Source organism: Anomaloglossus baeobatrachus, chromosome 12 (assembly GCF_048569485.1).
Source record: "Anomaloglossus baeobatrachus isolate aAnoBae1 chromosome 12, aAnoBae1.hap1, whole genome shotgun sequence".
Classification (NCBI taxonomy): Eukaryota; Metazoa; Chordata; class Amphibia; order Anura; family Aromobatidae; genus Anomaloglossus; species Anomaloglossus baeobatrachus.
Window position 1 is genome coordinate 52,222,886 of NC_134364.1, and position 26,227 is coordinate 52,249,112.

General features: G+C 43.1%; 1 protein-coding gene and 1 long non-coding RNA gene across 2 annotated transcripts in view; one reads left to right on the plus strand and one right to left on the minus strand.

Annotated features, from left to right (window-relative positions):
- The window catches only part of LOC142257910 (transmembrane protein 151B), a 48,139-nt gene extending 42,022 nt beyond the window's left edge, over positions 1-6,117 (plus strand). The window contains exon 2 of the mRNA XM_075330192.1: positions 3,998-6,117. Within this exon, the coding sequence (XP_075186307.1) occupies positions 3,998-5,431 (1,434 nt within the window). The 3' untranslated portion in view covers positions 5,432-6,117. The remainder of the gene's footprint in view (positions 1-3,997) is intronic.
- The window catches only part of LOC142257911 (uncharacterized), a 104,917-nt gene that overhangs the window by 20,384 nt on the left and 58,306 nt on the right, over positions 1-26,227 (minus strand). The gene's annotated exons all lie outside the window — the stretch shown is intronic.

A 26,227-nucleotide genomic window follows, 5' to 3' on the forward strand; every position in this document is an offset into this window, starting at 1 on the left:
TGCAGTGAGTTGTCAGATCCCTTCTCTGTGTGATTCTGAGATGTGTTGACTGTTAGCTTCACAGGTTCTGGCTGTGCCAATGACCAGGACATGCAACAGTTTCACAAGTATATTCACAGATTTCTGCCACAAAAAGAACATTTTAATGCACCACTCCAGCATTTTTTATTTCACAGCTGGAGTGGTGCTTCAAATCTAAATTCCCTGACCCCTGTCTTATACTTACTTGTCTTCATCTTTTATCTGCGTTGCTCCGGTCGGTCTTATGTAATTTGGCCTGCTGGTTTACTCCAGTATTTCATGGAGCGAACAGGGGTACAGTCTTCAATGCAAGTCTATGAGAGCCTTGTTCTGGCTCTCATAGACTTTTATTGAGTGCTTGTTACATAACTTCTGACTTCTAGCCAGTCTGATGTTGTGGTCATAAGACGGCGCCAAAGGACAAGAATGACACCAGAAAAAAGTGAAGACTCTGGAGGGTGAGTATAAGAGTAGGGGAAGGGACCTTAGATTAAAACCATCAGTCCAGTGGTGAAAAACAACAAATAAAACAAAACTCTGGAATGGTACGTTAAAGGAAATTTGTCACCACTTTCACCTATTTAAGTTATTAATATGGACATACAGGTAATAGAGGGCTGAAAATAATCATACCTGTTGCCTTATAGCAGATGCCTTCTTGTTGAAAAATATTTTTACATTACTTTATGTAAATGAGTTCTTCCAGGTTATGGGGCAGATGCTGCCCAGATGATAACACTGCCTTATTGCTTCATTGGCATTGCTTTGACATCCCTGTGATGTCTAGTCATGGTCTTGAAATCTCGCGCCTGCGCACTCCAGTTTCCGATGTTCCACTTGTGAGGTTGCACTTCCTGAATGGGGACTGGGGACACTCACTTGGCTGCTAGATTAAAGCACACAGGAACGGTTTTCTATTTAAACAGTCCAATTGGTTTGCTCACACACAAACTAGCACAGCAGCAATATAACAAAGGCCTTCTTGCGGCTTCAAAGAAACACAAAAGATGAACCTTCCTTTTGCTTTACAGCAACATATATGACACATAGTCCGTTTCATCCGCGGGTACGCCCGCACAGCTTCGGATACAATCCTGCACAGCAGTATGCCAGTAGAGGTATCGCACTGTCCACTCACGGACCTTCGTCAGTATACAACCCTCTTTTGTGAGGTTACCATTCCGGAGCTTGAGCAAGGGTCCAACGAACACTTAGGGAGACTGCCTCAGTGGGATTACCAGCCAGGAACTGTGACTTGCTCTCAGACACTGACTCCTGCCAGTCCAGATCCTCAGACTGACTCCAGCTTCATAAGCACAGAGTGACCACAGGTTACATATACCTGGCCTCATAGCCAGTCTCTCCAGGGAAATCTGTAACCAGCTCTAAAGCCACATGGTCTGCAGACAGGGTGCCTCCAGGAATTAAAATGCTTTCCAGTGATGTGTCGGTCGCAAACGATCTGACACAAAGATCCGGCGCCCAGCTGTGATCGACAGGAGCCAGGTCACCAGTGAGAGCCACTAAAATCTCTAAACGGCTTTTTTCGTCGCTGAAACCCCGTCCACCCGTGGCTAAATTCCGCCTAATCAACAATCTAATTGGTTGCTTGTAAGTGGGCAGGGTTTAGCCGCGGGTGGGCAGGGTTTTTGTGGCGTTACTATAATCTTAAATATGTGTTCACCTGGGGTGAACACATATTTAATAAGGAGCCGAGAACGATCTGAAAGATCCGGCTTTTTTTGGTGAGCGGAGCCATGGGAACCGGATCACCAAAAAGAGCCGGACTGCCCATCACTACTGCTTTCAAGCACACAGAGAGCATGTGACCAAACAACCACTCTTATATATCTGACCAGACACACCTATGGGTGGAGGTATCTGAATAGCCAGAGCTGTCCAGCACTCTGGCTATTCTTAAAGGCACCCTGACCCTTAATACATTACCAAGACTTGTGGAAACAAAAAGTCCCAAAGTAAACATTTCAGGTTTTACATTGCAGAGAACCTCCTCCACTGTGATACATAGCGACCATTTACATTAAAGGTGGTCGCTACCTCACACACTGTAGTGTTCCACCTTCGTATGAGCATTGGCTTCATGTTTCTGCGCATGCGCCAAATCACTGGGGCGGAGATAGCTCCTGCCATATGAGATCTTTTACTTCTATACTGCCATACTAAATGACTCTCTAAGCAGTGCAGAAGGGTCTTGCTTTGAAGACTTTGTTCACACTTGAATTTTAATACTATTGTATATTATTTTGTATGTAATAAAATTATATCCAGGTTTTCATTCGCTAGTCTAATTTTTACTTTACATATAATGTATTCTTTTCATACTCTTTGGGATGTAAGAGTAAAGGGGGCTTTACACGCTGCAATATCGGTAACGATATATCGTCGGGGTCACGTCGTTAGTGACGCACATCCGGCGCCGTTACCGTCATCACAGTGTGTAAGGCAAATGAGCACAAAAACGTCAAAAATTGTTGCTCGTTGTCACGTCGCTCATATCGCTGCAGCGACAGGTACGATGTTGTTCGTCGTTCCTGCGGCAGCACACATCGCTATGTGTGACACCGCTGGAACGACAAACATCTCCTTACCTGCCTCCACCAGAAAAGGAGGAAGGAAGGAGGTGGGTGGCATGTTCCGGCCGCTCATCTCCTCCCCTCCTTTTCTATTGGGCAGCGGTTCGGTGACGCTACTGTGACGTCGCTGTGATGCTGAACGAACCGCCCCCTTAGAAAGGAGGCGGTTCGCTGGTCACAGCGACGTCGCAGAGCCGGTATGTGCGTGTGACGCTGTCGTAGTGATAATGTTCGCTCCAGCAGCGATCACCACATATCGGCCGTACGATGGGGGCGGGTGCTATCGCGCTCGGCATCGCTGGCATCGGTTGCGATGTCAGCGATGTCGCAGCGTGTAAAGCACCCTTAAGAGTGCAGCACTGAAATTTTGAATTTATGAATTTATCACTATTGCTAATTTATAGTGCGCCCCTTTCTATTTTATTATAGTTCACACTTGCATTTTGACATTGTTTGTTTTTTAGGAACATTTTTTTTTTAATATTCCAGTTGTAACTGTTGAAAACAATAGCAGGGTGTCATCAATAATTATTATGGGGTCAGCCTGGGGCTTATCCATCAGGTTTTAGATTGAAAGAAGTGCATCATGTAGAACTTTTTCCATTCTAAAAATTCTAAAAACGGATGCAGATGGACATCAATCAATGGGGTGTCTCTACTTCCAATGGCATCAGAAATGCCATTTTTTTTCTACACTTAATACTACTTTTCTGTTTGTTAAAAACAGAATAAACAGAAGTAAAAATAAAAGTGTGAAAGTAGCCTTAAAGGGGTTGTCCATTACTTTTGCATTGATGGCCTATCACTAGGATAGGTCACCAATGTCTGATCGACCGGGGTCAGACACCTCCGACCCCAACCGATCAGCTGTTCTCGGTGACAGCAATAGGCAGCCGGAAACACTCAGTTCCGGAGATACCCCATGTTCTGATAGTGGCCACGGCCGGGTACTGCGCATCCGCCTCCTATTTGATTATAATGGGAGGCGGATGTGCAGTAACCGGCCAAGACGGACCGGTCAGAAGATGGACCTGCTCCGGAACTGAGCATTTTTGGCTGCCTACTTTTGCCGCCATCACTGAGAACAGTGGATTGGTGGGGGTGTGAGGTGACCGATCAGACATTAATAACCTATTTTAAGGATAAGCTATCAATGTAAAAGTAGGGGACAACCCCGATAATTGTAATTACTTGAGAGAAGGACACATGCCCTTCTGCTACAATAGCATTTTAGAAGACAAACGATAGTAACGAGTAGTAGTGATAATTTCTTTAAGAACTTTTGTTAACTTTTATACATTTTTATTTTTTACGTCTGCAGATTTTATTGATGCTTTATTGGTCTATTCTCACATGTTCTCTTTATTTTTTGCCTCTTGCAGCAACGTCCAGAGAAGCAGTCCCTGAGTGCCTCTATGTGTCGGGACTCCCACTGGAAATGTCTTCTCCTCTCCGTCCTTATGCTTGTTTGCCTTTGTGCCGTCACCTGGTGCCAGGTCACAAGTGTTACTAAACTCAGTTTCGACAGCTCACTAAAGGGAAGGTCCATGATCTATCATGGTAGCCCTTGCTCAGATGGCTACGTCTATATTCCCTTGGCCTTCCTAGCAATGCTCTATGTAGTCTACTTGGTGGAATGCTGGCACTGTCATGCCAGAAGTGAACTTCAACATAAAGCTGATATTAGCAGTGTGCATGATCAGATACAGCGCATGCGCCAAGCTACCCCTTGCATCTGGTGGAAGGCCATTAGTTACCATTTTGTTAGACGTACTAGACAAGTCACTCGCTACCGCCATGGTGATGCCTATACAACTACTCAGGTCTACCATGAGAGAGTCAACACTCATGTAGCCGAAGCGGAGTTTGAATACACACACTGTGGGATAAAAGACATTTCCAAAGACTTGTTAGATCTAGATCGCCATCCGGCCACCAAATTAAAGTTCACCAAGTGCTTCAGCTTTGCCAACCTGGAGTCCGAAAACTCATATCTCACGCAACGTGCCAGGTTCTTCACGGAGATTGAAGGCCTAGATGACTATATGGAAGCAAGGGAAGGAATGCAACTAAAAAATGTTGATTTCAAAGAGTTGGTAATTGCCTATGTCAACCTCGAACGACTACCGTGGTACGTTTCACACTATGCGTTTTGGGCCGCTGCCTTGCTCATGTTGTCGTGGCCATTAAGGGTTTTTATAGAATATAGGACTGCTCATGTTCATTACCATATTGAGAAACTCTTAGGGATGGAGTACACACCACACGCTGTGCCAGAGGAGCCCATATACCGATTCAGAATGCCTCGAGTCAGCACCCTGGACAGTACAGAACTGGAATGGCATATCTGTACCAACCGTCAACTGATTCCAAGCTACTCCGAGGCGGTGCTGATGGACCACACAGATTCGTCTCTATGCAATGGTTATTCTGCTTGTGGTTACAGTGGTGTTTTGCGAGGGTGTGAAGGCTGCAATAGGGCGTCCAGCAGTTCATCAATCTTCTCTCGCCATGCTATGCACAGCTGCAGTGGAGGGCGATCTCGCCTTTCTCTCAGCACCAGCCGCTTCTCTCTGTGCCAGCTCCATGGATCTCACAGGACAGGCCTTTGGAGGAGCCGCAGCAGTAGTTTAGCCGAGCGCGTTTGTCAAGAAGATCGATGTTGCTCCTATTCTAGCCAACTGGCAATTAACGAAAATCCACCCACTTACCACGATGCCCGTTTTTTCCCTGTGCTCATAGTACATCGTCAGGAAGGATGCAGAACCAGGAACTTCTGTATACATCGTTCTTCCTGTATGGAAACCTCCTTGTGAAAATATCTGCAAGAGTCCTGGAGTGGCCATATACATGAGATCAGTGTTCCCCAACTCCATTCTTCAAGGCCCACCAACAGTGCATGTTTTCAGGATTTCCTTAGCATTGAGGTGTGGAATCCTCACCTGTACAGGTGATAAAACTACCTCCTGTGCAAATCCCGAAAACATGACCCGTTGATGGGTCTTGAAGACTGGAGTTGGGGAACGACAAACTTGTGGACTTTCCCTAAATCATCAGACAGTACATTATACAAGTCATCTTTGTTTGAGGTTTCGTAAGCCTATGCAGGTTAAAAAAAAATAAATAAAAAAAATGGATTGTGCATGTTCAAATTCAACATACCCAATCCTTTTTTTTCTACAGGTAGATAAGCAGACTATTAAGGTGTCTGACAATTACTTACTCACCTCTCTTCAAGCATTCATGTGTATGGGGAGATCTCAAAGAATAGCTTGTTCAGCTGACAGCTACTGAATGTCTTTGCGCAGTTTCAAGGGTTCCATAAACATGAGATTGTTGGCTGTTTAAGGTGTTTGGCGTCCTGACCCTGATCGGAGAGGTGTCTACCAGCTGCTTACTATCCTCTGCTCATTATGGATGAAGGTTAAAAAAACAAACCCAAAAAACTCTATTTATATATGTGTGTTTGTGTATATATATATATATATATATATGTGTGTGTGTGCGTGTGCGTGTATATATATATATATATATATATATATATATATATGTGTGTATATATATATATTTTATACCGTAAATATATATATATAATATATATATATGATATAAAATATATATATATGTATATACACACATATATATATATATATATATATATATATATATATATATATATATACAGTGCCTACAAGTAGTATTCAACCCCCTGCAGATTTAGCAGGTTTACACATTCGGAATTAACTTGGCATTGTGACATTTGGACTGTAGATCAGCCTGGAAGTGTGAAATGCACTACAGCAAAAAAGAATGTTATTTCTTTTTTTTTTTTTTTTTTTTTAAATTGTGAAACGTTTATTCAGAGGGTCATTTATTATTCAACCCCTCAAACCACAAGAATTCTGTTTGGTTCCCCTAAAGTATTAAGAAGTATTTCAGGCACAAAGAACAATGAGCTTCACATGTTTGGATTAATTATCTCTTTTTCCAGCCTTTTCTGACTAATTAAGACCCTCCCCAAACTTGTGAACAGCACTCATACTTGGTCAACATGGGAAAGACAAAGGAGCATTCCAAGGCCATCAGAGACAAGATCGTGGAGGCTCACAAGGCTGGCAAGGGGTACAAAACCCTTTCCAAGGAGTTGGGCCTACCTGTCTCCACTGTTGGGAGCATCATCCGGAAGTGGAAGGCTTATGGAACTACTGTTAGCCTTCCACGGCCTGGACAGCCTTTGAAAGTTTCCACCCGTGCCGAGGCCAGGCTTGTCCGAAGAGTCAAGGCTAACCCAAGGACAACAAGGAAGGAGCTCCGGGAAGATCTCATGGCAGTGGGGACATTGGTTTCAGTCAATACCATAAGTAACGTACTCCACCGCAATTGTCTCCGTTCCAGACGAGCCCGTAAGGTACCTTTACTTTCAAAGCGTCATGTCAAGGCTCGTCTACAGTTTGCTCATGATCACTTGTAGGACTCTGAGACAGACTGGTTCAAGGTTCTCTGGTCTGATGAGACCAAGATCGAGATCTTTGGTGCCAACCACACACGTGACGGTTGGAGACTGGATGGCACTGCATACGACCCCAAGAATACCATCCCTACAGTCAAGCATGGTGGTGGCAGCATCATGCTGTGGGGCTGTTTCTCAGCCAAGGGGCCTGGCCATCTGGTCCGCATCCATGGGAAGATGGATAGCACGGCCTACCTGGAGATTTTGGCCAAGAACCTCCGCTCCTCCATCAAGGATCTTAAGATGGGTCGTCATTTCATCTTCCAACAAGACAACGACCCAAAGCACACAGCCAAGAAAACCAAGGCCTGGTTCAAGAGGGAAAAAATCAAGGTGTTGCAGTGGCCTAGTCAGTCTCCTGACCTTAACCCAATTGAAAACTGGTGGAAGGAGCTCAAGATTAAAGGGAACCTGTCATCAGAAATTTCGCCCAAAAGCTAAAAGATTCCCCCTCTGCAGCTCCTGGGCTGCATTCTAGGAAGGTCCCTGTTATTATTGTGCCCCATGTGAGACCAAAATAAAGCCTTTATAAAGTGCTACCTTTTTGTATGCAGCTTCTGTAAAAGGGACACGGGGGCGGGCTTTCTGGCGTCCGTTATTCTGCCTCCTGGTCCTGTATGCCGCCCCCATCGCTCCTTTCCATATCTGATGCACCGCCCACTGCTCCAGCCATCCCCGCGCATGCCCAGTGCCAGTCTCACGGGACTGAGCAGTGTGACCGCTGGTGACGTGTGCGCAGACAAGTGATTATGGGCGGGACTGTGACTGTTATCAGCAAGTACCCGCCCATAATCTCGTGAGCGCGCAAACCTCTCCAGCGGTCACACTGTGCTCAGTGTAGATGCTAGACTGTATGGGCTGCTTCCAGGGATGACGTCGCTTTGTCACGTGATAGTATTTTGAACACGCCACTATCACGTGACAAAGGGACGTCATCCCTGGAAGCAGCCCATACAGTCTAGCATCTACACTGAGCTCTGTGTGACCGCTGGAGAGGTTTGCGCGCTCACGAGATTATGGGCGGGTACTTGCTGATAACAGTCACAGTCCCGCCCATAATCACTTGCCTGCGCACACGTCACCAGCGGTCACACTGCTCAGTCCTGTGAGACTGGCACTGGGCATGCGCGGGGATGGCTGGAGCAGTGGGCGGTGCATCAGATATGGAAAGGAGCGATGGGGGTGGCATACAGGACCAGGAGGCAGAATAACGGACGCCAGAGAGCCCGCCCCCGTGTCCCATTTACAGAAGCTGCATACAAAAAGGTAGCACTTTATAAAGGCTTTATTTTGGTCTCACATGTGGCACAATAATAACAGGGACCTTCCTAGAATGCAGCCCAGGAGCTGCAGAGGGGGAATCTTTTAGCTTTTGGGCGAAATTTCTGATGACAGGTTCCCTTTAAAGTCCACATGAGACACCCAAAGAACCTAGATAACTTGGAGAAGATCTGCATGGAGGAGTGGGCCAAGATAACTCCAGAGACCTGTGCCGGCCTGATCAGGTCTTATAAAAGACGATTATTAGCTGTAATTGCAAACAAGGGTTATTCCACAAAATATTAAACCTAGGGGATGAATAATAATTGACCCACACTTTTATGTTGAAAATTTATTAAAATTTAACTGAGCAACATAACTTGTTGGTTTGTAAGATTTATGCATCTGTAAATAAATCCTGCTCTTGTTTGAAGTTTGCAGGCTCTAACTTATTTGCATCTTATCAAACCTGCTAAATCTGCAGGGGGTTGAATACTACTTGTAGTCACTGTATATATATATGGATTGCTAATTCTTCTAACACTTATATTAAGTGTATAGTCCCCATTTTTTTTCATGCACATGTACGTATTTGAAGCCAAAAAACTTTTTTTTTTTTTTTTTTTAATTTGGTGTCATTATAAATTTTGCACAGTTTGTCTTTTCCAGGCTCTGCTGTCCTTCACATCTAATTTTGATGTGGTCTGTGGTCTTAAAGCTGAGGGGCTCAAAAGTGACCGAAAAAAAAGTTAAAAACTCCATTGGATTGTTGGAATGAGCTCACATTTGACCCATTCTGCAACTGCCAGTGGACAGTGCAATACAGGATACAGAAGGCAAAAAGTGCAATATTTTTAATGAAACGCAAACTCAAAAATGGTTGTTTTTTTTTTTGCCCAAAATACATGCATTTAAATAAGAAAAAATATTGTCCATAAATGTAGACAACCCTTTAATTTGCAGGCCATTGGCAGATCCTTTTAAATGTGGTTAGACCATTAGATAATCTGAAAATAAGTTGTAAGTTGGAAATAAAATGTTCACAATTAGTTATAAAATGTGCAACATTCTACAAAAAGTATGTAAGGAAGACCTAAACTAACGAGGAGAAGGACTTAACTAAAGATCTTGAGTGTGGGCAGACTAATGTCTTGGATATCATTACATATCTATAGGAAGAAGGTACTACATCGTATGATATGATTTTGATACATGTTTAGCTTCTAAAATTAAAAAAAAAATGCAATAATTATGAGTTGATTTTAGATAACTAGCAAATGACAATTTTTATCAAGAAGTATCTTAGAGAGATCTGACATATGTTATTTCAAAACAATCCAGAAACTAGGATGATTTGTCGTTAAAGGGAACCTGTCACCAGATTTAGTGACTATAAGCTGCGGCCACCACCAGTGGGTTCTTATATACAGCATTCTAACATGCTGTATATAAGAGCCCAGGCCGCTGTGTAGAATGTAAAAATCACTTTATAGTACCATGCTTGGGTGCTCTGAACCCCTAACTAGTGATGAGCGGGCACTACCATGCTCAGGTGCTCAGTACTCGTAACTAGTGGTGAGCGGGCACTACCATGCTCGGGTGTTCTGTACTTGTAACTAGTGATGAGCGGGCACTACCATGCTCGGGTGTTCTGTACTCGTAACTAGTGATGAGCGGGCACTACCATGCTCGGGTGTTCTGTACTTGTAACTAGTGATGAGCGGGCACTACCATGCTCGGGTGTTCTGTACTTGTAACTAGTGATGAGCGGGCACTACCATGCTCGGGTGCTCAGTAACTCGTAACTAGTGATGAGCGGGCACTACCATGCTCAGGTGCTCAGTACTCGTAACTAGTGATGAACGGGCAGTACCATGCTCGAGTGCTCAGTACTCGTAACTAGCGATTAGCGGGCACTACCATGCTCGGGTGCTCTGTACTCGTAGCTAGTGATGAGCGGGCACTACCATGCTCGGGTGCTCAGTACTCGTAACTAGTGATGAGCGAGCACTACCATGCTCGGGTGCTCAGTACTCGTAACTAGTCATGAACGGGCAGTACCATGCTCGAGTGCTCAGTACTCGTAACTAGCGATTAGCGGGCACTACCATGCTCGGGTGCGCTGTACTCGTAGCTAGTGATGAGCGGGCACTACCATGCTCAGGTGCTCAGTACTCGTAACTAGTGATGAGCGGGCACTACCATGCTCGGGTGCTCTGTACTTGTAACTATTGATGAGTGGGCACTACCATGCTCAGGTGCTCAGTACTCGTAACTAGTGATGAGCGGGCACTACCATGCTTGGGTGCTAAGTCCTCGTAACTAGTGATGAGCGGGCACTACCATGCTCGGGTGCTCAGTACTCGTAACTAGTGATGAGCGGGCACTACCATGCTCAGGTGCTCAGTACTCGTAACTAGTGATGAGCAGGCACTACCATGCTCAGGTGCTCAGTACTCGTAACTAGTGATGAGCGGGCACTACCATGCTTGGGTGCTCAGTACTCGTAACTAGTCATGGTGCACAAATTACGGGCAGCATGGATCCGAGCTTGGCTGTACGACTGCAGCAAATATGTTGCTCTGAAACACTTCTGCATGTTAAAGAAATATACTTTTTAAGATCCGGCCGTCTTTACCCAGGGCTGCTGCACATGATTGACAGGTCTCTTCCATATTTGTACACAGGGAAAGCCCTGTCAATCAACTAGATTGGCGAGACATTAGCCAGGGGTGGCAGTAGACTGGTCTCGATTTTCCCTATAGCCCCTACCCAGATACTCAAACTATGTATTCTCTGAAACCCTTCAGCTTTAACATACTTGGATGCGATCATGCGGCCAGACTCTGATTCTTGCTGCCCATGATTTGGGCTGCATTAATCCACTGATAGGTTCCCTTTAACTTTCAAAATATTGTCTGTTGATTGTATATATTTCTATTTGTTTCAAAGAAAAACCTTTTTGGCTTCCACTCTGTATGGAAAGATAAAATATAACTATACTACTGTATACAATATTGGTACCAATTCATCAAGACTGGCATTCTGCCCAGTAGTCTTGTGGAAGGGTGCGGTGGATTAGGATGAAATTCTTAAAGAGAACCTGTCACTAGAATTTTCGTTATGAAACTAAAAGACTCCCCTTCTGCAGCTCCTGGGCTGCCTTCTAGAAAGGTTCCTCTTGCTACTGTCCCCCCTTTCAGACCTAAATAAACACTTTATAAAATCTTACCTTTTGGTATGCTAATGAGCTTTGCTGGCCACGTGGGCGGGCTGTATTGTGTCCGTTATTCCCCCTCCTGCCGTTGTTCGCCATTCCCCAGTGTTGATTGACCTAGATGAGGCCACCGCCCTCATGTTACTCCGTGCTCCTGAAGTCTCGCGCATGCCCAGTGGCACTATTGCGGGACTGAGCACTGTTCAAATAGGGAGCGCCGGTGATCCTATTGCGCAGGCGCGAGATTATAGGCGGGTACTTGGATGACGCTGGTGATGACAATGTCATCACTAGCGTCATCCAAGTAGCCGCCCATAAACTCGCGCATGCGCAGTGGCACTATCGCTGGACACTTCAAATCGCGAGCGCCGGTGATGTTATTGTGCAGGCGCGACATTATGGGTGGCTACTTGGATGACGCTGGTGATGACATTCACAGCGTCGCCCATAATCTCGCACCTGCGCAAATAACATCACCGGTGCTCGCGATTTGAAGTGCTCAGTCCCGCGATAGTGCCACTGGGCATGCGCGAGACTTCAGGAGCACTGCGGAACATGAGGGCGGCGGCCTCATGTATGTCAATCAACACTGGGGACGGCGAACAGCGGCAGGAGGGGGAATAACGGACGCAATACAGCCCGCCCCCAGGGCCAGCAAAGCTCATTAGCATACCAAAAGGTAAGATTTTATAAAGTGTATATTTAGGTGTGAAAGGGGGGCCAGTAACAAGATGAACCTTTCTAGAATGCAGCCCAAAAGCTGCAGAAAGGGAGTCTTAGTTTCATAGCGAAAATTCTAGTGACAGGTTCCCTTTAAGGAGAAGGGCTGCACACCAGTGATAGTGCAAGGGGAATAAATGTAAAGCAGAATCTTGCTCTGTCACTGGTGTGCAGCCCTTCTCTTTATGTAGTGGAGGTTTTTATTAGGGTTGTTGCACCCAGTTCAGACTCAGAATGGTGTTCCAGACGTTATTTCTTAATTAAATTCATAAGGATGCATGAGACTCCAAAACATTTTAGTGCATCCTTCAGCTGCCTTGTGCCACAAGAAACGGACTTCAATGGCAGATTTTGCCACTTTTGTGGCTTATATTTTGATGAAATATTCAGATTGTGTCCCTCCCGTCTAACCGCTGTCCACATCCCAAAAAATTGGCGGCGCTGGCGGGGACTAGCGTAAACGTGCAAAAAGTTGCACTATTTTGATCAATTTATAAACACTTCTACTGCAGAATTCTGGCAACAACTGTGATGAATCGGGGCCATTATATGGGCGACATAACTTTTAGGAGGGCTTGAGATAAATTGTGATGAAAACAGACTTAACAGACGAACATATACAATGGACCTCTCACATAATGTCTTAAAAGAAATTAACTCAATGCAAAATTGTTCCTGCTTTGGTCAAAGCTTTGAAGAGACGATCATACCTCTGTTACGTGACTATTCACTAATACGTAGGAATCGGTGCTTAGTAATAACATTGTTAATTAGTTTATGCAAGTTTTACATCAACTTCATTTTACAACTCTAAGAACCTCATGTTCATATATAATTCTCCATATAGGTTCTAAGTGACTGTGGAACATCTCTCCGTCCATTACAGATACACATCGCTAAGCTGATGTAGTCAATAGAGAAGCAAATCTATCGAAATATATATCCACATTTCTTGTGCAGTGGAACCTTGGATTAGGAGCATAATTGGTTCCGGGAGTGTGCGCTTAAACCAAGTTACTCTTATATCAAAGCGAGTTTTCCCATAGGAATTAATTGAAACACAGACAATTCGTTCCACAACCCAAAAATATTTACTGTATTTATACAAACTTATTACAGTAATATAATGTACTGTATTCATATAAAATTATTACAGTACACTAATACAAAATACTGTACAGTAAAAAACATGTAAAACACATTACACTGCACGTTAGCTAACAATAGAATTGTTGGTGTGCGGGAGGTACAGTATAAGTAATGTGCTGCACTGGTTATCCAAAAGAAAGTACAATACTGTATCCATAAATGCAAATTGATAGAAATGCTATATAGTATATACTGTACTGTGCAATGGTATACTGTATACAGTACATATGGACAGACAGTTACCTCCAGAGCGGGTCAGAGCGCAGTGAAAGGACAGAACCGGTCGTGTGCACGGTGGAAATTTGCTCTTCTTACAAAGCATTGCTCTTAAACCAAGTTACAAAGTTTTAGAAAGCTTTGCTTGTCTTGCAAAACGCTCTCAAACCAAGTTACTCTTAATCCAAGGTTCCACTGTATTTGCTTTCTCTCCGAACTTGTTTAAGTGGTTTGGTGATATTCTAGTTCCGGGGACCTTTGCTGCTTAGAGACTGCTTTGATTGTCTTGTCAGATTTGTCTATTTTCATACAATCTAGTAAAGGACATCAATCATAAAATCCAAGTTCCTAGATAAACAATAGATCCGATGTCGTAAAGGTTGAAGAGGGTTGTGCACTACTGAGCAGTCCTTTATTAATGGGTCAAGAGAGGTGGAAAAAAAAGTTACTTGCTTCCTGGGGCAGCATTGCCACTTAGTACTTACTCCAGTCTTTTGGCAACAATATCCGGTGGGGCATCACGCGAAGACTGCAGCCTACAAGAGTTTCTTCTCCATGGATAAAATGTGAATGCTGCAGCCAATCACGTGATGCCTCTTTGAATTTTGATCCCAAAAGACAAGAAGGAGCCGCGTTGGTCCGGGAGATGGGACGCAGTGGTCAGTATAGATGGAGCACCATGATCCAGAAGGCGAGTAGCATTTTTTTTCTATTTCACCCTCTTGCATGGTATCGGGTTGTTGTTGTTATTTTTCACCTTTCTAGGCTCATTAACAAGGAGTTGTCTATTAGTAAAAAATACCCTTTGAAGGGGTATTCCCAATTAGACATTTATGGCATATGCACATGTTTGGTAGGTGTCAGACTGATCACTAGGATCTGCACTTGTAAGCAATTTTGGGGTCTCCAATCCATAATCCATGAATAAATTGAAAAGACGTACCACTCTGTCTTTTCTGTATTCATAAGTAAAGGAACTATGGAAACAGACATTGTCTACAGAAGCGTTTGACCCAAAGTTGGGATTTACATCTAGGCAATAAATGTCTAAGCTGGAGATACTGCTTAAAGGGACTGTCCACTACTTTTACATTGATGGTATCCTTAGGGTACGTCATCAATGTCTGATCAGCTGGAGTCTAACAACTGGCACCCCCAGCGATCAGCTGCGTTCAGTGCCAGCGGTGGCACCTGGAAATGTTCCGTACCAGAGCTGGTCCATCTGCTGATAGCATGCATGGCAGGATACTGCACAGCTGCCTCCTATTGATTTGAATAGGAGGCAGATGTGCTATACCCGGCTGCGGCCACTATCAGAAGACTGAGCAGATGTGTATAGATAATGGGAATATGGCAGCAGGTTTTTGCTATGCATGGTGTAGGGACAGAGACCCTGATTCCAGCGATGTGTCACTTTGTGACTTTATCATAACTGCTCCATCCAGTAAACTGTTTTCTGTGCTGCAGATCTAGCAGAGCTCAGCTGCTGCACTGTGTATAACCCTTCTGTTGCGCCCAGGGAAGGGGGTACTTGGTCCCGGGCCGTTGCAAATGGGAATGTCACTCTGCTGGCCGTTACCCGGTCCCATGCCCTGGGGCATCTTTTGTAAAAAGGAGCTATTTACAGCAGGGGTGAAAGTTAATGTTCGTGACGCCACCTGCGGTAGTGCGGCAAGGGAATAGATGCCACCACTGCTGCTTTTGAGGGACTGGGGCTGATGGAATCAGCAGCGAGTATATTAACCCCCTCCACAGGTAGGGTAAACCCAGTGTCCTCTAGGTGCTGGATGAGGTGCAGGCTGAAAGGAATGCAAGCAGGTAAAGTCCGAGTGAAACAGGGAGTCTTTACTGATGATTTACTCACAGGTTACACTCCCCTGGTGCTGGGGACAGATTTCTGGTTCCCTTTGTCCCGGCTCTGTCTGTGTAGCCTGGCTATGGCCCCCTCCATGCACTTCTCTTGCACAGCTCTGTCAGAGTCCCTTGCATATCCTGCAGCCAGCTTCTTCTCCCCTGGGCATCGTGCGATCGATCCTCAGGCCTCGCACCCAGACCTGACACCCAGGTGTTCTCCTCCCTCCTTCTCCTCTCTCTGTCTGCTTCACACCTCCACTCACCAACCCCTCCCCTTTCCTCTAGGAACCTAGCTACAGGAGGGTTGGATTTACACCTCCTAGGCAACCTCCACTTCCTGGGCAGGCTTTACACCATAGGACGGCCAACCCTCTGATCATGCCCTCTTGTGGTCCAGGGTGGTGTTGTGTGAGTGTTTTAGGTGTGTGCGGGTTTAGCCAGAGCTAGGACTCCAGGAACCAGGTTGCAGATCTTAGTAGCATTACCGCAGGGGCGCTACACTTCCACACCACAGATTTTTGTGTACATTGTATAGTTAGTGCTGCTAATAAGTGCTGGTGGTTTGGTTGGACTAGGCTAATGATAATCTCTTGCTGATAAATCATTCATTTAAGTGAAATGGTAAAACACAGGCCAGTAAGTTTCACATCTCTGTAATCAGGGCTTCTGCGCCTACAATCTGGTGGTCTAAGATTACATAGCAAAATCCTGCTGACTGATTCCCTTTAAAGTGAACCGGTCAGACGAGCAGTTCTATGTGCATATTGCTAATCCCTGTCTAACTGTCTATCTAGTAGCATAGATAAAGAGATCTTTAGAAAAAGTATTTCTAAAGATCCTTTATGATATGCTAATGAGCATGGGGACTAGTCACAAACGTGATAGTTTCCTTGACTAGTCCGTCCTCTTAGCATGTTAACACACCCACAGGGGCGTGCTAATATGCTATTTAATGCCCAGCGTCATCAGCACTTGTGTCTGTTGTCACTGCCTCAGACGCCGGGCTTAGGGTCAGTGCGTATGATCAGAAGTCCTTGGCACTTCTGGTTATGTGGACTATGAAGCTGGGTGTACGCGGCCCAGCTTCAGCGAGGTTTAGTGCGCATGACCGGAAGTGTCGGGGACGTCTGATCATGTGCACTGACCCTAAACCCAGTGTCTCAGGCAGTGACAACAGACATGTACGTGCGTCACTGCTGATGATGATGCTGGGCAGTGTGCATTATGGGCGTGCTGCCATACTAAGAGGGCAGACTAGTTGAGGCAACTAACACGCTTGGGACTAGTCCCTGGCCTCATTAGCATATCATAAAGGATCTTTAGAAATACTTTTTCTGTAAATCTTTTTATCTATGCTACTAGATACAGGGACGCTTAGGCAGGGATTAGAAATATACACCCAGAACTGCTCCTGGTTCTGGGTGCATATTGGACCTGACAGGTTCCCTTTAAAGCCCATGTTGGGGTGTTGTAGACTTGCGTACACATGTAAATGCTGTTGGCAGCTCCACTATGGAGGTTTGTGTCTTTAGAGATTGTTAATAATGTTATATATGCCCAAATCAATGACCGATAAGGGGGAACATTTGTTGCAATGCAAGGATAATATACCGGGTATGTGCCCTCAATAAATGCAGATGTTACACATACACAATGCAAACTTGTCTCCACTAAACAGAAAGACGCCTTCATAAAACGCCGATCGCCTCCAACCTATGTATAGAAGTATGAAGGGCTGCGAGGAATGTGATGAAGACTTGTATATAACATACACAATAGCTATGCAGAGGACGGCACGGACTCGAATGTCGGATATCTTTTGTCATCTGGTCCAGTGTTTGCTCCTTGTGACTGTATCGAAATAGATTGTGAACAATCAGACTTTATTTTTCTATAGCAATGTTAAAGTATATGGTGCTGTTGATACATATTAGAATATACCGATCTATTGCTATAATGGCAGGAAAATGCCACAGAATTGCATGCTGTTACCTACAGATTTCTAAAAGACCTTATATGATTTTTCAGATTTCCAAACCTATAAATGGGGGAAGGGAGGAGGAGGGGGAGGGGGAGGGGCGGCCGCTATAATGAAATGAGATCTGCTGAATGCCATAATGAATGACGGTTTTGATTAATAGAAGCATGGAATAATACCCTCCGCCGGACACTCACGATAAACTCTGCGAATGGACTGTGGCTGTGTAAAGTACGAGGGGCGAACAGAAGTGGATTTACTTAGGCACCGACCAGCATATCTGTGCCTATTAGTAAATCTGGTCCTGTAAATATTCCATGTGGAGTCAGCATGTCTGTGATTTGTATGTTATATCGTATGTTACAGAATAGTTTCTTATGGCTTTGACTGTTGCACCATAAAGTACATTTTTTTAAAAATTATTTGTCGAGTTGTTTTGTTTTTTTTAATGAAAAATTATGTATAAAAGCGCACCTATTAAATAGAATCTGTCAGCAGTTTTTGCTATTTAAATCTAGGGAGCAGAGACCTTGATTCCAGCAATGTCTCACTTACAAGGCTGTATGCTGCATTTTCCATACAATCAGTGTTTTATCAGCGGGAAATAATCACTACAGGACTAGGTGTCTTGCACCTCCTAGTCTTCCTCATGTGTGTAATCCCGCCCCCATCACTGATTGTCAGTTTTCTTTGTACACTGTGCATTCTTGCCAATCAGTGATGTGGGCGGGGTTATGCACAGCTCCACATTATGAGATCTGCTAGCTCTGCAGCAGAGAAAACAGGGATTGTATTAAAAGTGCACCACGTAGTCCAGTAAGTGACACATCACTGGAATCAGGATCTCTGCCCCTACATCATGCTGCTCTCAGATTACATAGCAAAAACCTGGTGATGGATTCCCTTAAAAGCAATATCGTGATGGTTCCACTCTGTCCCGTCCAGCTTCAGCTCCTGGAACTGAACAAACCTGAAAAGCGGTAAAAGAGAGTCTATACTATGCAAAAGTTCACGCAAGAAGTGGGTTGTCCTAATTTTTTTTTTTTAACTAAATACATATATATGGAGCTTAAAAAAAAGAAATTGCAATTTGGTTTCATTAAACATTTTCCATCATTTGCCATCTTTAGCTTTTTGTGTTTATTCTGCAACCAGCAATACACAGCTCGAGTTAACTAAGAATCCATCAGTGAGCTCGTTCTGACAGACTTGTGGCAGACATTGTAAGGGCCATTTCACACTTGCGTTGTTTTAACGGAAACTGGTTCCATCACACATACAGTACAGTTAATTTATTTACAGTGGAAGCGAGATATCTTGTGGACACATGCAGGTACTGCATGAAACACACAACCTGCATGGTGTCACGCTTCAACTGTACAGTGCTGGCCAAAAGTATTGGCACCCCTGCAATTCTGTCAGATAATACTCAGTTTCTTCTTGAAAATGATTGCAATCACAAATTCTTTGGTATTATTAACTTCATTTAATTTGTCTTCAATGAAAAAAAATAAAATAAATTGTCATAAAGCCAAATTGGATATAATTCCACACCAAACATAAAAAAGGGGGTGGACAAATGTATTGGCACTGTTTGAAAAATCATGTGATGCTTCTCTAATTTGTGTAATAACAGCCCCTGTAACTTACCTGTGGCACCTAAAAGGTGCTGGCAATAACTAAATCACACTTGCAGCCAGTTGACATGGATTAAAGTTGACTCAACCTCTGTCCTGTGTCCTTGTGTGTACCACATTGAGCATGGAGAAAAGAAAGAAGACCAAAGAACTGTCTGAGGACTTGAGAATCCAAATTGTGAGGAAGCATGAGCAATCTCAAGGCTACAAGTCCATCTCCAAAGACCTGAAAGTTCCTGTGTCTACGATGCACAGTGTCATCAAGTGTAAAGCCCATGGCACTGTGGCTAACCTCCCTAGATGTGGAAGGAAAAGAAAAATTGACCAGAGATTTCAACGCAAGATTGTGCGGATGGTGGATAAAGAACCTCGACTAACATCCAAACAAGTTCAAGCTGCCCTGCAGTCCAAGGGTGCAACAGTGTCACCCCGTACTATCCGTCGGCATCTGAATGAAAAGGGACTGTATGGTAGGATACCCAGGAAGACCCCACTTCTTACCCCGAGACATAAAAAAGCCAGGCTTGAGTTTGCCATAACTTACCTGAGAGAGCCTAAAACGTTTTGTTATAATGTTCTCTGGTCAGATGAGACTAAAGTGGAGCTTTTTGGGAAAAGCCATCAACATAGAGTTTACAGGAAAAAAAGAGAGGCATTCAAAGAAAAGAACACGGACCCTACAGTCAAACATGGCGGAGGTTCCCTGATGTTCTGGGGTTGCTTTGCTGCCTCTGGCACTGGACTGCTTGACCGTGTGCATGGCATTATGAAGTCTGAAGACTACCAACAAATTTTGCAGCATAATGTAGGGCCCAGTGTGAGAAAGCTGGGTCTCCCTCAGAGGTCATGGGTCTTCCAGAAGGACAATGACCCAAAACACACTTCAAAAAGCACTAGAAAATGGTTTGAGAGAAAGCACTGGAGACTACTAAAGTGGCCAGCAATGAGTCCAGACCTGAATCCCATAGAACACCTGTGGAGAGATCTCAAAATGGCAGTTTGGAGAAGGCCCCCTTCAAATCTCAGGGACCTGGAGCAGTTTGCCAAAGAAGAATGGTCTAAAATTCCAGCAGAGCATTGTAAGAAACTGATTGATGGTTACCGGAAGCGGTTGTTCGCAGTTATTTTGGCTAAAGGTTGTGCAACCAAGTATTAGGCTAAGGGTGCCAATACCTTTGTCTGGCCCATTTTTGGAGTTTTGTGTGAAATGATCAATGATTTGATTTTTGTTTCATTCTCTTGTGTTTTTTCATTACAAGCAAAATAAATGAAGATAATAATACTAAAAGGATTTGTGATTGCAATCATTTCCAAGAAGAAACTGAGTATTATCTGACAGAATTGCAGGGGTGCCAATACTTTTGGCCAGCACTGTAAGTAAATGAACTGTACTACATTAGTGACAGATTCCGTTTGCGTCAAAACAACGCAAGTGTGAAACCGGCCTAACTCTTTTCTATGTCTTTTTCTGGGTGCCTCGCAGCTGATTTATGACCACAGACCACATCAAAGTTGAATATACAAGGAAAAGACGAGCCAATAAAAATCAAACACTGCAAAAAAAGATGTTTTTAAACTTGACTGTAAAAATGATTTTTAGCCCAAAGTACAATACATGCATTTAATTAAAAAACAAAAATTGACCCCCAAAGTTGGATTACCACTGTTCGTTATTTAGCAGACCCTATAGCATCTTTGCCATACCCCTATAGTATGTATGCCCTTGTTTTTTTAGTTTGTGCTATGATCTCTGTATTATGAGCTTTCAGGATCATCAAGGGTAAAGTATGTTCGTGTTCACACCTATTGAAGCAATCCTCCCTCGCTATGATATTATGGACGGATGAGCCTTATATCTATTTTTTTCTATTTTTGCAGGGTGAATATTGAAAACGAACCAATTATACCCACTCATTGCAATTTATGAACATTTTCAATCAATGCTCTGCATTTAAATGGCTCTGTGACACTAATCTTAATCTATTGACTTTCCTTCTTAGTGTGAGACGGTCCCAGAAGTCTAAATCAAGGTATTGCTCCCATAGACATTTTCTTATTCTGCATTTAGCAGTGGCTGATCACAAGCACAACTGTGAACTGCAATGATTAGCTATAAGCCAAGGGGTCAATATTTATTATTCTGCCTCGCACATATTTTATTTGCATCCAAAAGAAGCATACTGTCACGTCCCCACAGGAGCCCGCTCCTGCGACTTCTGGTCCGATCGCCAGACGATGCCATGTTCCCACCATGGATAGTGCTGGTGATGGGAGAGGAGTCGATGTCCGTGGCTCTGCGGAGCACAGGCTCCGCTCATCCACTAGCCTGGGTTTCCCTGGAACTTGCAGTACCACTGGCTGACTGTAGGTGGAGTGTGTGTCTTCCAGCTGAAGTTGCCAACATTCACCTGCAGCCAATGGGAAGACACCACACCCTTCTTATTCCCCCTCCTGTCACATGACCACTGCCAGAGATAGTTCTGTACTCCTGGTTCATGTGCTGTTTGTATGTTGATTCCTGTGTGCTGACCTTTGCTTGTTTTTTGACTACCCTCCTGCCTGTCGTTTTTGTACCTTGCTGCCAGTTCCGGATTTGACCTCTGCTTTGTCTCCTCACTACGCTCTTGCCTGCCGATTCGGTTCCTGTTTTGCATCTCCTGGTTTTTGACCCTGCCTGACGACCACGGACTACAGCCTACCACAGGTAGTGATCTCTGGGGTTCTGTGTAATTCCAAATCCCTGTATAGGGGTTAAAGGGTTGCAGAGTTCTTGGGGTCCTGCTTTGTGAGCGGCTTTTCTCTAGACTCCCCTTATAGCCAGTCTGAGTCTGTGGCTCCAATCAGGCATTACACATACCTAAACTATTTGTTACAAATATCTAAAAGTATATATTATATAAACAGTGTATACACACACACACACACACACACACACACACAACACACATAGACTGGGGATCAAAATTAGAGAACAATGTATGATCACTCGCTTTCTTCGGAAATAATGTAATCTACATTGAACATGTGAAGGTTTTGTGTAAGGGGTGCACCATGCCACTAGAACAGTGTTTTACAAAAGAGCCTATTACCCCTGGAGATTCTCCATATTATCCCGTCCTCTCTTGCATTTGTCTTTCGGGGGTGACCAGCCTTCTTGGGGGACTTGAAAGAGTTTGTGATGTTGTAAAGATGCAATATTCTCAAAATCACAGACTTGTAATAATCAACTTCTCTTGCTATGGCTGATAGGATCACCACTTTGGCCTTCATCTTGACAACCTGCTGCTGGAGGGTTTCAGTCACTTTGGAATGGTACACCATTTTTGCACAGTCAGTGTAAACTGGAAAGTTAGGCTGCCAGTTACATAGAGTTTGTCAAATATTAAGGAAATTAGCATCTGATGCCAGATTAACACCAATAACTTGCAGGGATCTGAAAGTGTTCTCTAATTTTGATCAGTGTATTTTTCATTCATCTCATTTACATTTTTATTATGTGCTTTGCAATAAATTCAATTAATGAAATGAGCTTAAAATACTGCGAGTTTCCTCATGTCAGGATATAATCACATAGGACAACACAATGACTGCAACTTTTATTAAATTGTGTGTTGTTCTCTAATTTTAATCTCCAGTGTAAATATATACACTACCGTTGAAAGGTTTGGGGTCACTTAGATATTTCCTTATTTTTGAAAGAAAAGCACATTTTCTTTTCAAGGAAGCTTGAACATTAAATTAAACAGAAATACACTCAATACATTGTTAATGTGGTAAATGACTATTCTAGCTGCAAGCGTCTGGTGTTTAATGCAATATCTACATAGTTGTATAGAGGCACATTTCCAACAACCACCACTCCAGTGTTCTAATGGTACATGGTGTTTGCTAACTGTGTTAGAAGGCTAATGGATGTTTAGAAATCCCTTGAAAACCCTTGTGCAAGTATGTTAGCACAGCTGAAAATAGTTTTGCTGATTAGAGAAGCTATAAAACTGACCTTCCTTTGAGCTAGTTGAGAATCTGGAGCATTACATTTGTTGGTTCCATTAAACTCTCAAAATGAACAGAAAAAGAGAACTTTCATGTGAAACTCAAAAAAGTCTATTCTTGTTTTTAGAAATGATGGATTTTCCATGCGAGAAATCACCAAAAAAAATGAAGATTTCCTACAACAGTGTGTACTACTCCCTTCAAAGGAGAGCACAAACAGGCTCTAACCAGAGTAGAAAGAGAAGTGTGAGGCCGCACTGCACAACTGAGCAACAAGACAGGTACATCAGAGTCTCTGGTTTGAGAAATTGACGCCTCACAGGTCCTCAACTGGCAGCTTCATTAAATAGTACCCGCAAAACGCCAGTGTCAATGTCTACAGTGAAGAGGTGACTCCGGAATGCTGGCCTTCAGGGCAGAGTGGCAAAAAAAAAAGCCATATCTGAGACTGGCTAATAAAAGGAGAAGATTAATATGGGCAAAAGAACACAGACATTGGACATAGGAAGATTGGAAAAAAGTGTTATGGACAGATGAATCAAAGTTTGAGGCGTTCGGATCACAGAGAAGAACATTTGTGAGATGCAGAACAACTGAAAAGATGCTGGAAGACTGCCTGACGCCATCTGTTAAGCATGGTGGAGGTAATGTGATGGTCTGCGTTTACTTTGGTGCCGGTAAAGTGGAAGATTCGTACAATGTAAAAGGGATTTTGAACAAGGAAGGCTATCACTCTATTTTGCAATGCCATGCCATACCATACCCTGTGGACAGCGCTTGATTGGAGCCAATTTCATCCTACAACAGGACAATGACCCAAAGCACACATCTAAATTATGCATGAACTATTTAGGGAAGCAGCAGGCAGCTGGTATTCTATCTGTAATGGAGGGGCAGCCCAGTCACCAGATCTCAACCCTATAGAGCTGTTGTGGGAGCAGCTTGACCGTATGGTACCAAAAAGTGGCCATCAAACCAATCCAACTTGTGGGGTGGGGGAAGCATGGGGCGAAATATCTCCAGATTACCTCTGCAAATTAACAGCTAGAATGCCAAAGGTCTGCAAAGCTGGAATTGCAGCACAGGAGCATTCTGTGTCGAAAGCAAAGTCTGAAGAGAAAATTACTTCAAGTAAAAATCATTATTTCTAACCTCGTCAATGTCTGGACTATATTTTCTATTTATTATGCAGCTCATTTGATAAATAAAAGTATGATTTTTCATGGAAAATACAAAATTGTCTGGGTGACTCCAAACTTTTGAACGGTAGTACTGTGTATATATCTATATCTATCTATATATATATATATATATATATATATATATATATATATATATATATACACACACACACTATACTGTATATATTATACATACATACATACATACATACATACACACACTATACTGATTATATATATATATATATATATATATATATATATATATATATATATATATATATATATATATATATATATATATATATATATATATATATATACACACAGACCAAAAGTTTGGACACACCTCCTCATTCAAAGAGTTTTCTTTATTTTCATGACTAAAAATTGTAGATTCACATTGAAGGCATTAAAACTATGAATTAAAAGATGTGGAAGGAAATACTTAAAGTGTGAAACAACTGAAAATATGTCTTATATTCTAGGTTCTTCAAAGTAGCCACCTTTTGCTTTCATTACTACTTTGCACACTCTTGGCATTCTCTTGAAGAGCTTCAATAGGTAGTCACCGGAAATGGTTTACATATATCTATCTCATATATATATATATATATATATATATATATATATATATATATATATATATATATATATATATATATATATATATATATATATATATATATATATACATATACATACACACACACTGCCAGACACAGACAAAAGAGGACCCCTGTACAAGAGCAACATATGGGCCCTTTACAATCCAATATCCCATCATAATCCACCAAAGGTGGATGTGGCTCACTTACCTCTTGGGCCCCTGAGAGGTTGCATAGGTTGCATTAATGATATGTCCACCACTAATATTTATATTATATATATATATATATATACATACACACACACACACACACACACACACACACACACACACACACACACCTCAAAGTGATTAACAATTGGAAATAAAATTTTCAAAACATCTTGCCTATGGAGTATGAGCATTACGTGATGAGATCCCAACACTTACAGCCTTGGCTGCTATCAGTGAGGTTATTAATGGTTGTCCAAGAAATGTTCTGCGGCTCTGAATCATCAAGATCCGCTGCTGGCAGCTGCCTTTTCCATAGCTGACCAATGACAACATCCTAGAGGTGATCGATGCGAGACAACTCTGGAGACCCTGCAGATAATGGCAGATCGCTTAGGCCACACAGGCTCCTCATAGTAGTACAAGTAAGATGTATAATAAATAACCCTTTGGGAGAAAAAAATGCCACAGTGACAGCATACTGCATTTTTGAAAACACAAATACAAATATAAAAAAATATAGACATTTTACTACAGACTTGTGCAGAAAGAATAAGGCCGGAGTCACACTTGCGAGAGACTCGTGCGAGTCTTGCATCGCATCACCCGGCACGGCCGCACACTCTCCTAACAGGAGCTGGTTGTTTGCATGTATTTCTATGTAGCTGAAACGCTCCTGTCTAGAGAGTGGGCAGCCATGCCGGATGATGCGATGCAAGACTCGCACGAGTCTCTCGCAAGTGTGACTCCGGCCTTAAAGTGTTGCTTCTTCTCACCTGCTGAAAAATAATACAATGGGGGGGGGCACTATGTGAATTTTAGGCATGTTTACAACTTCAATTAATATACAGCTTATTCTAACAGTATTTTGCCGAACAAAAAACAAAGTTTACCGGTGAATCAACAGGAATCATAAAATGGCCAAAAGAACGTAAAAAAAATAAAGCAGGTTTTGGCCATGAAAAAAAACTCATGTGAACATATCCTTAAACAAAAATGTCTTCTGACTTTTTTCACATATAATAATTGTTGATCCGTTATCCGTATTGATCGCATTTGTGGAAATTTGCAACAAGT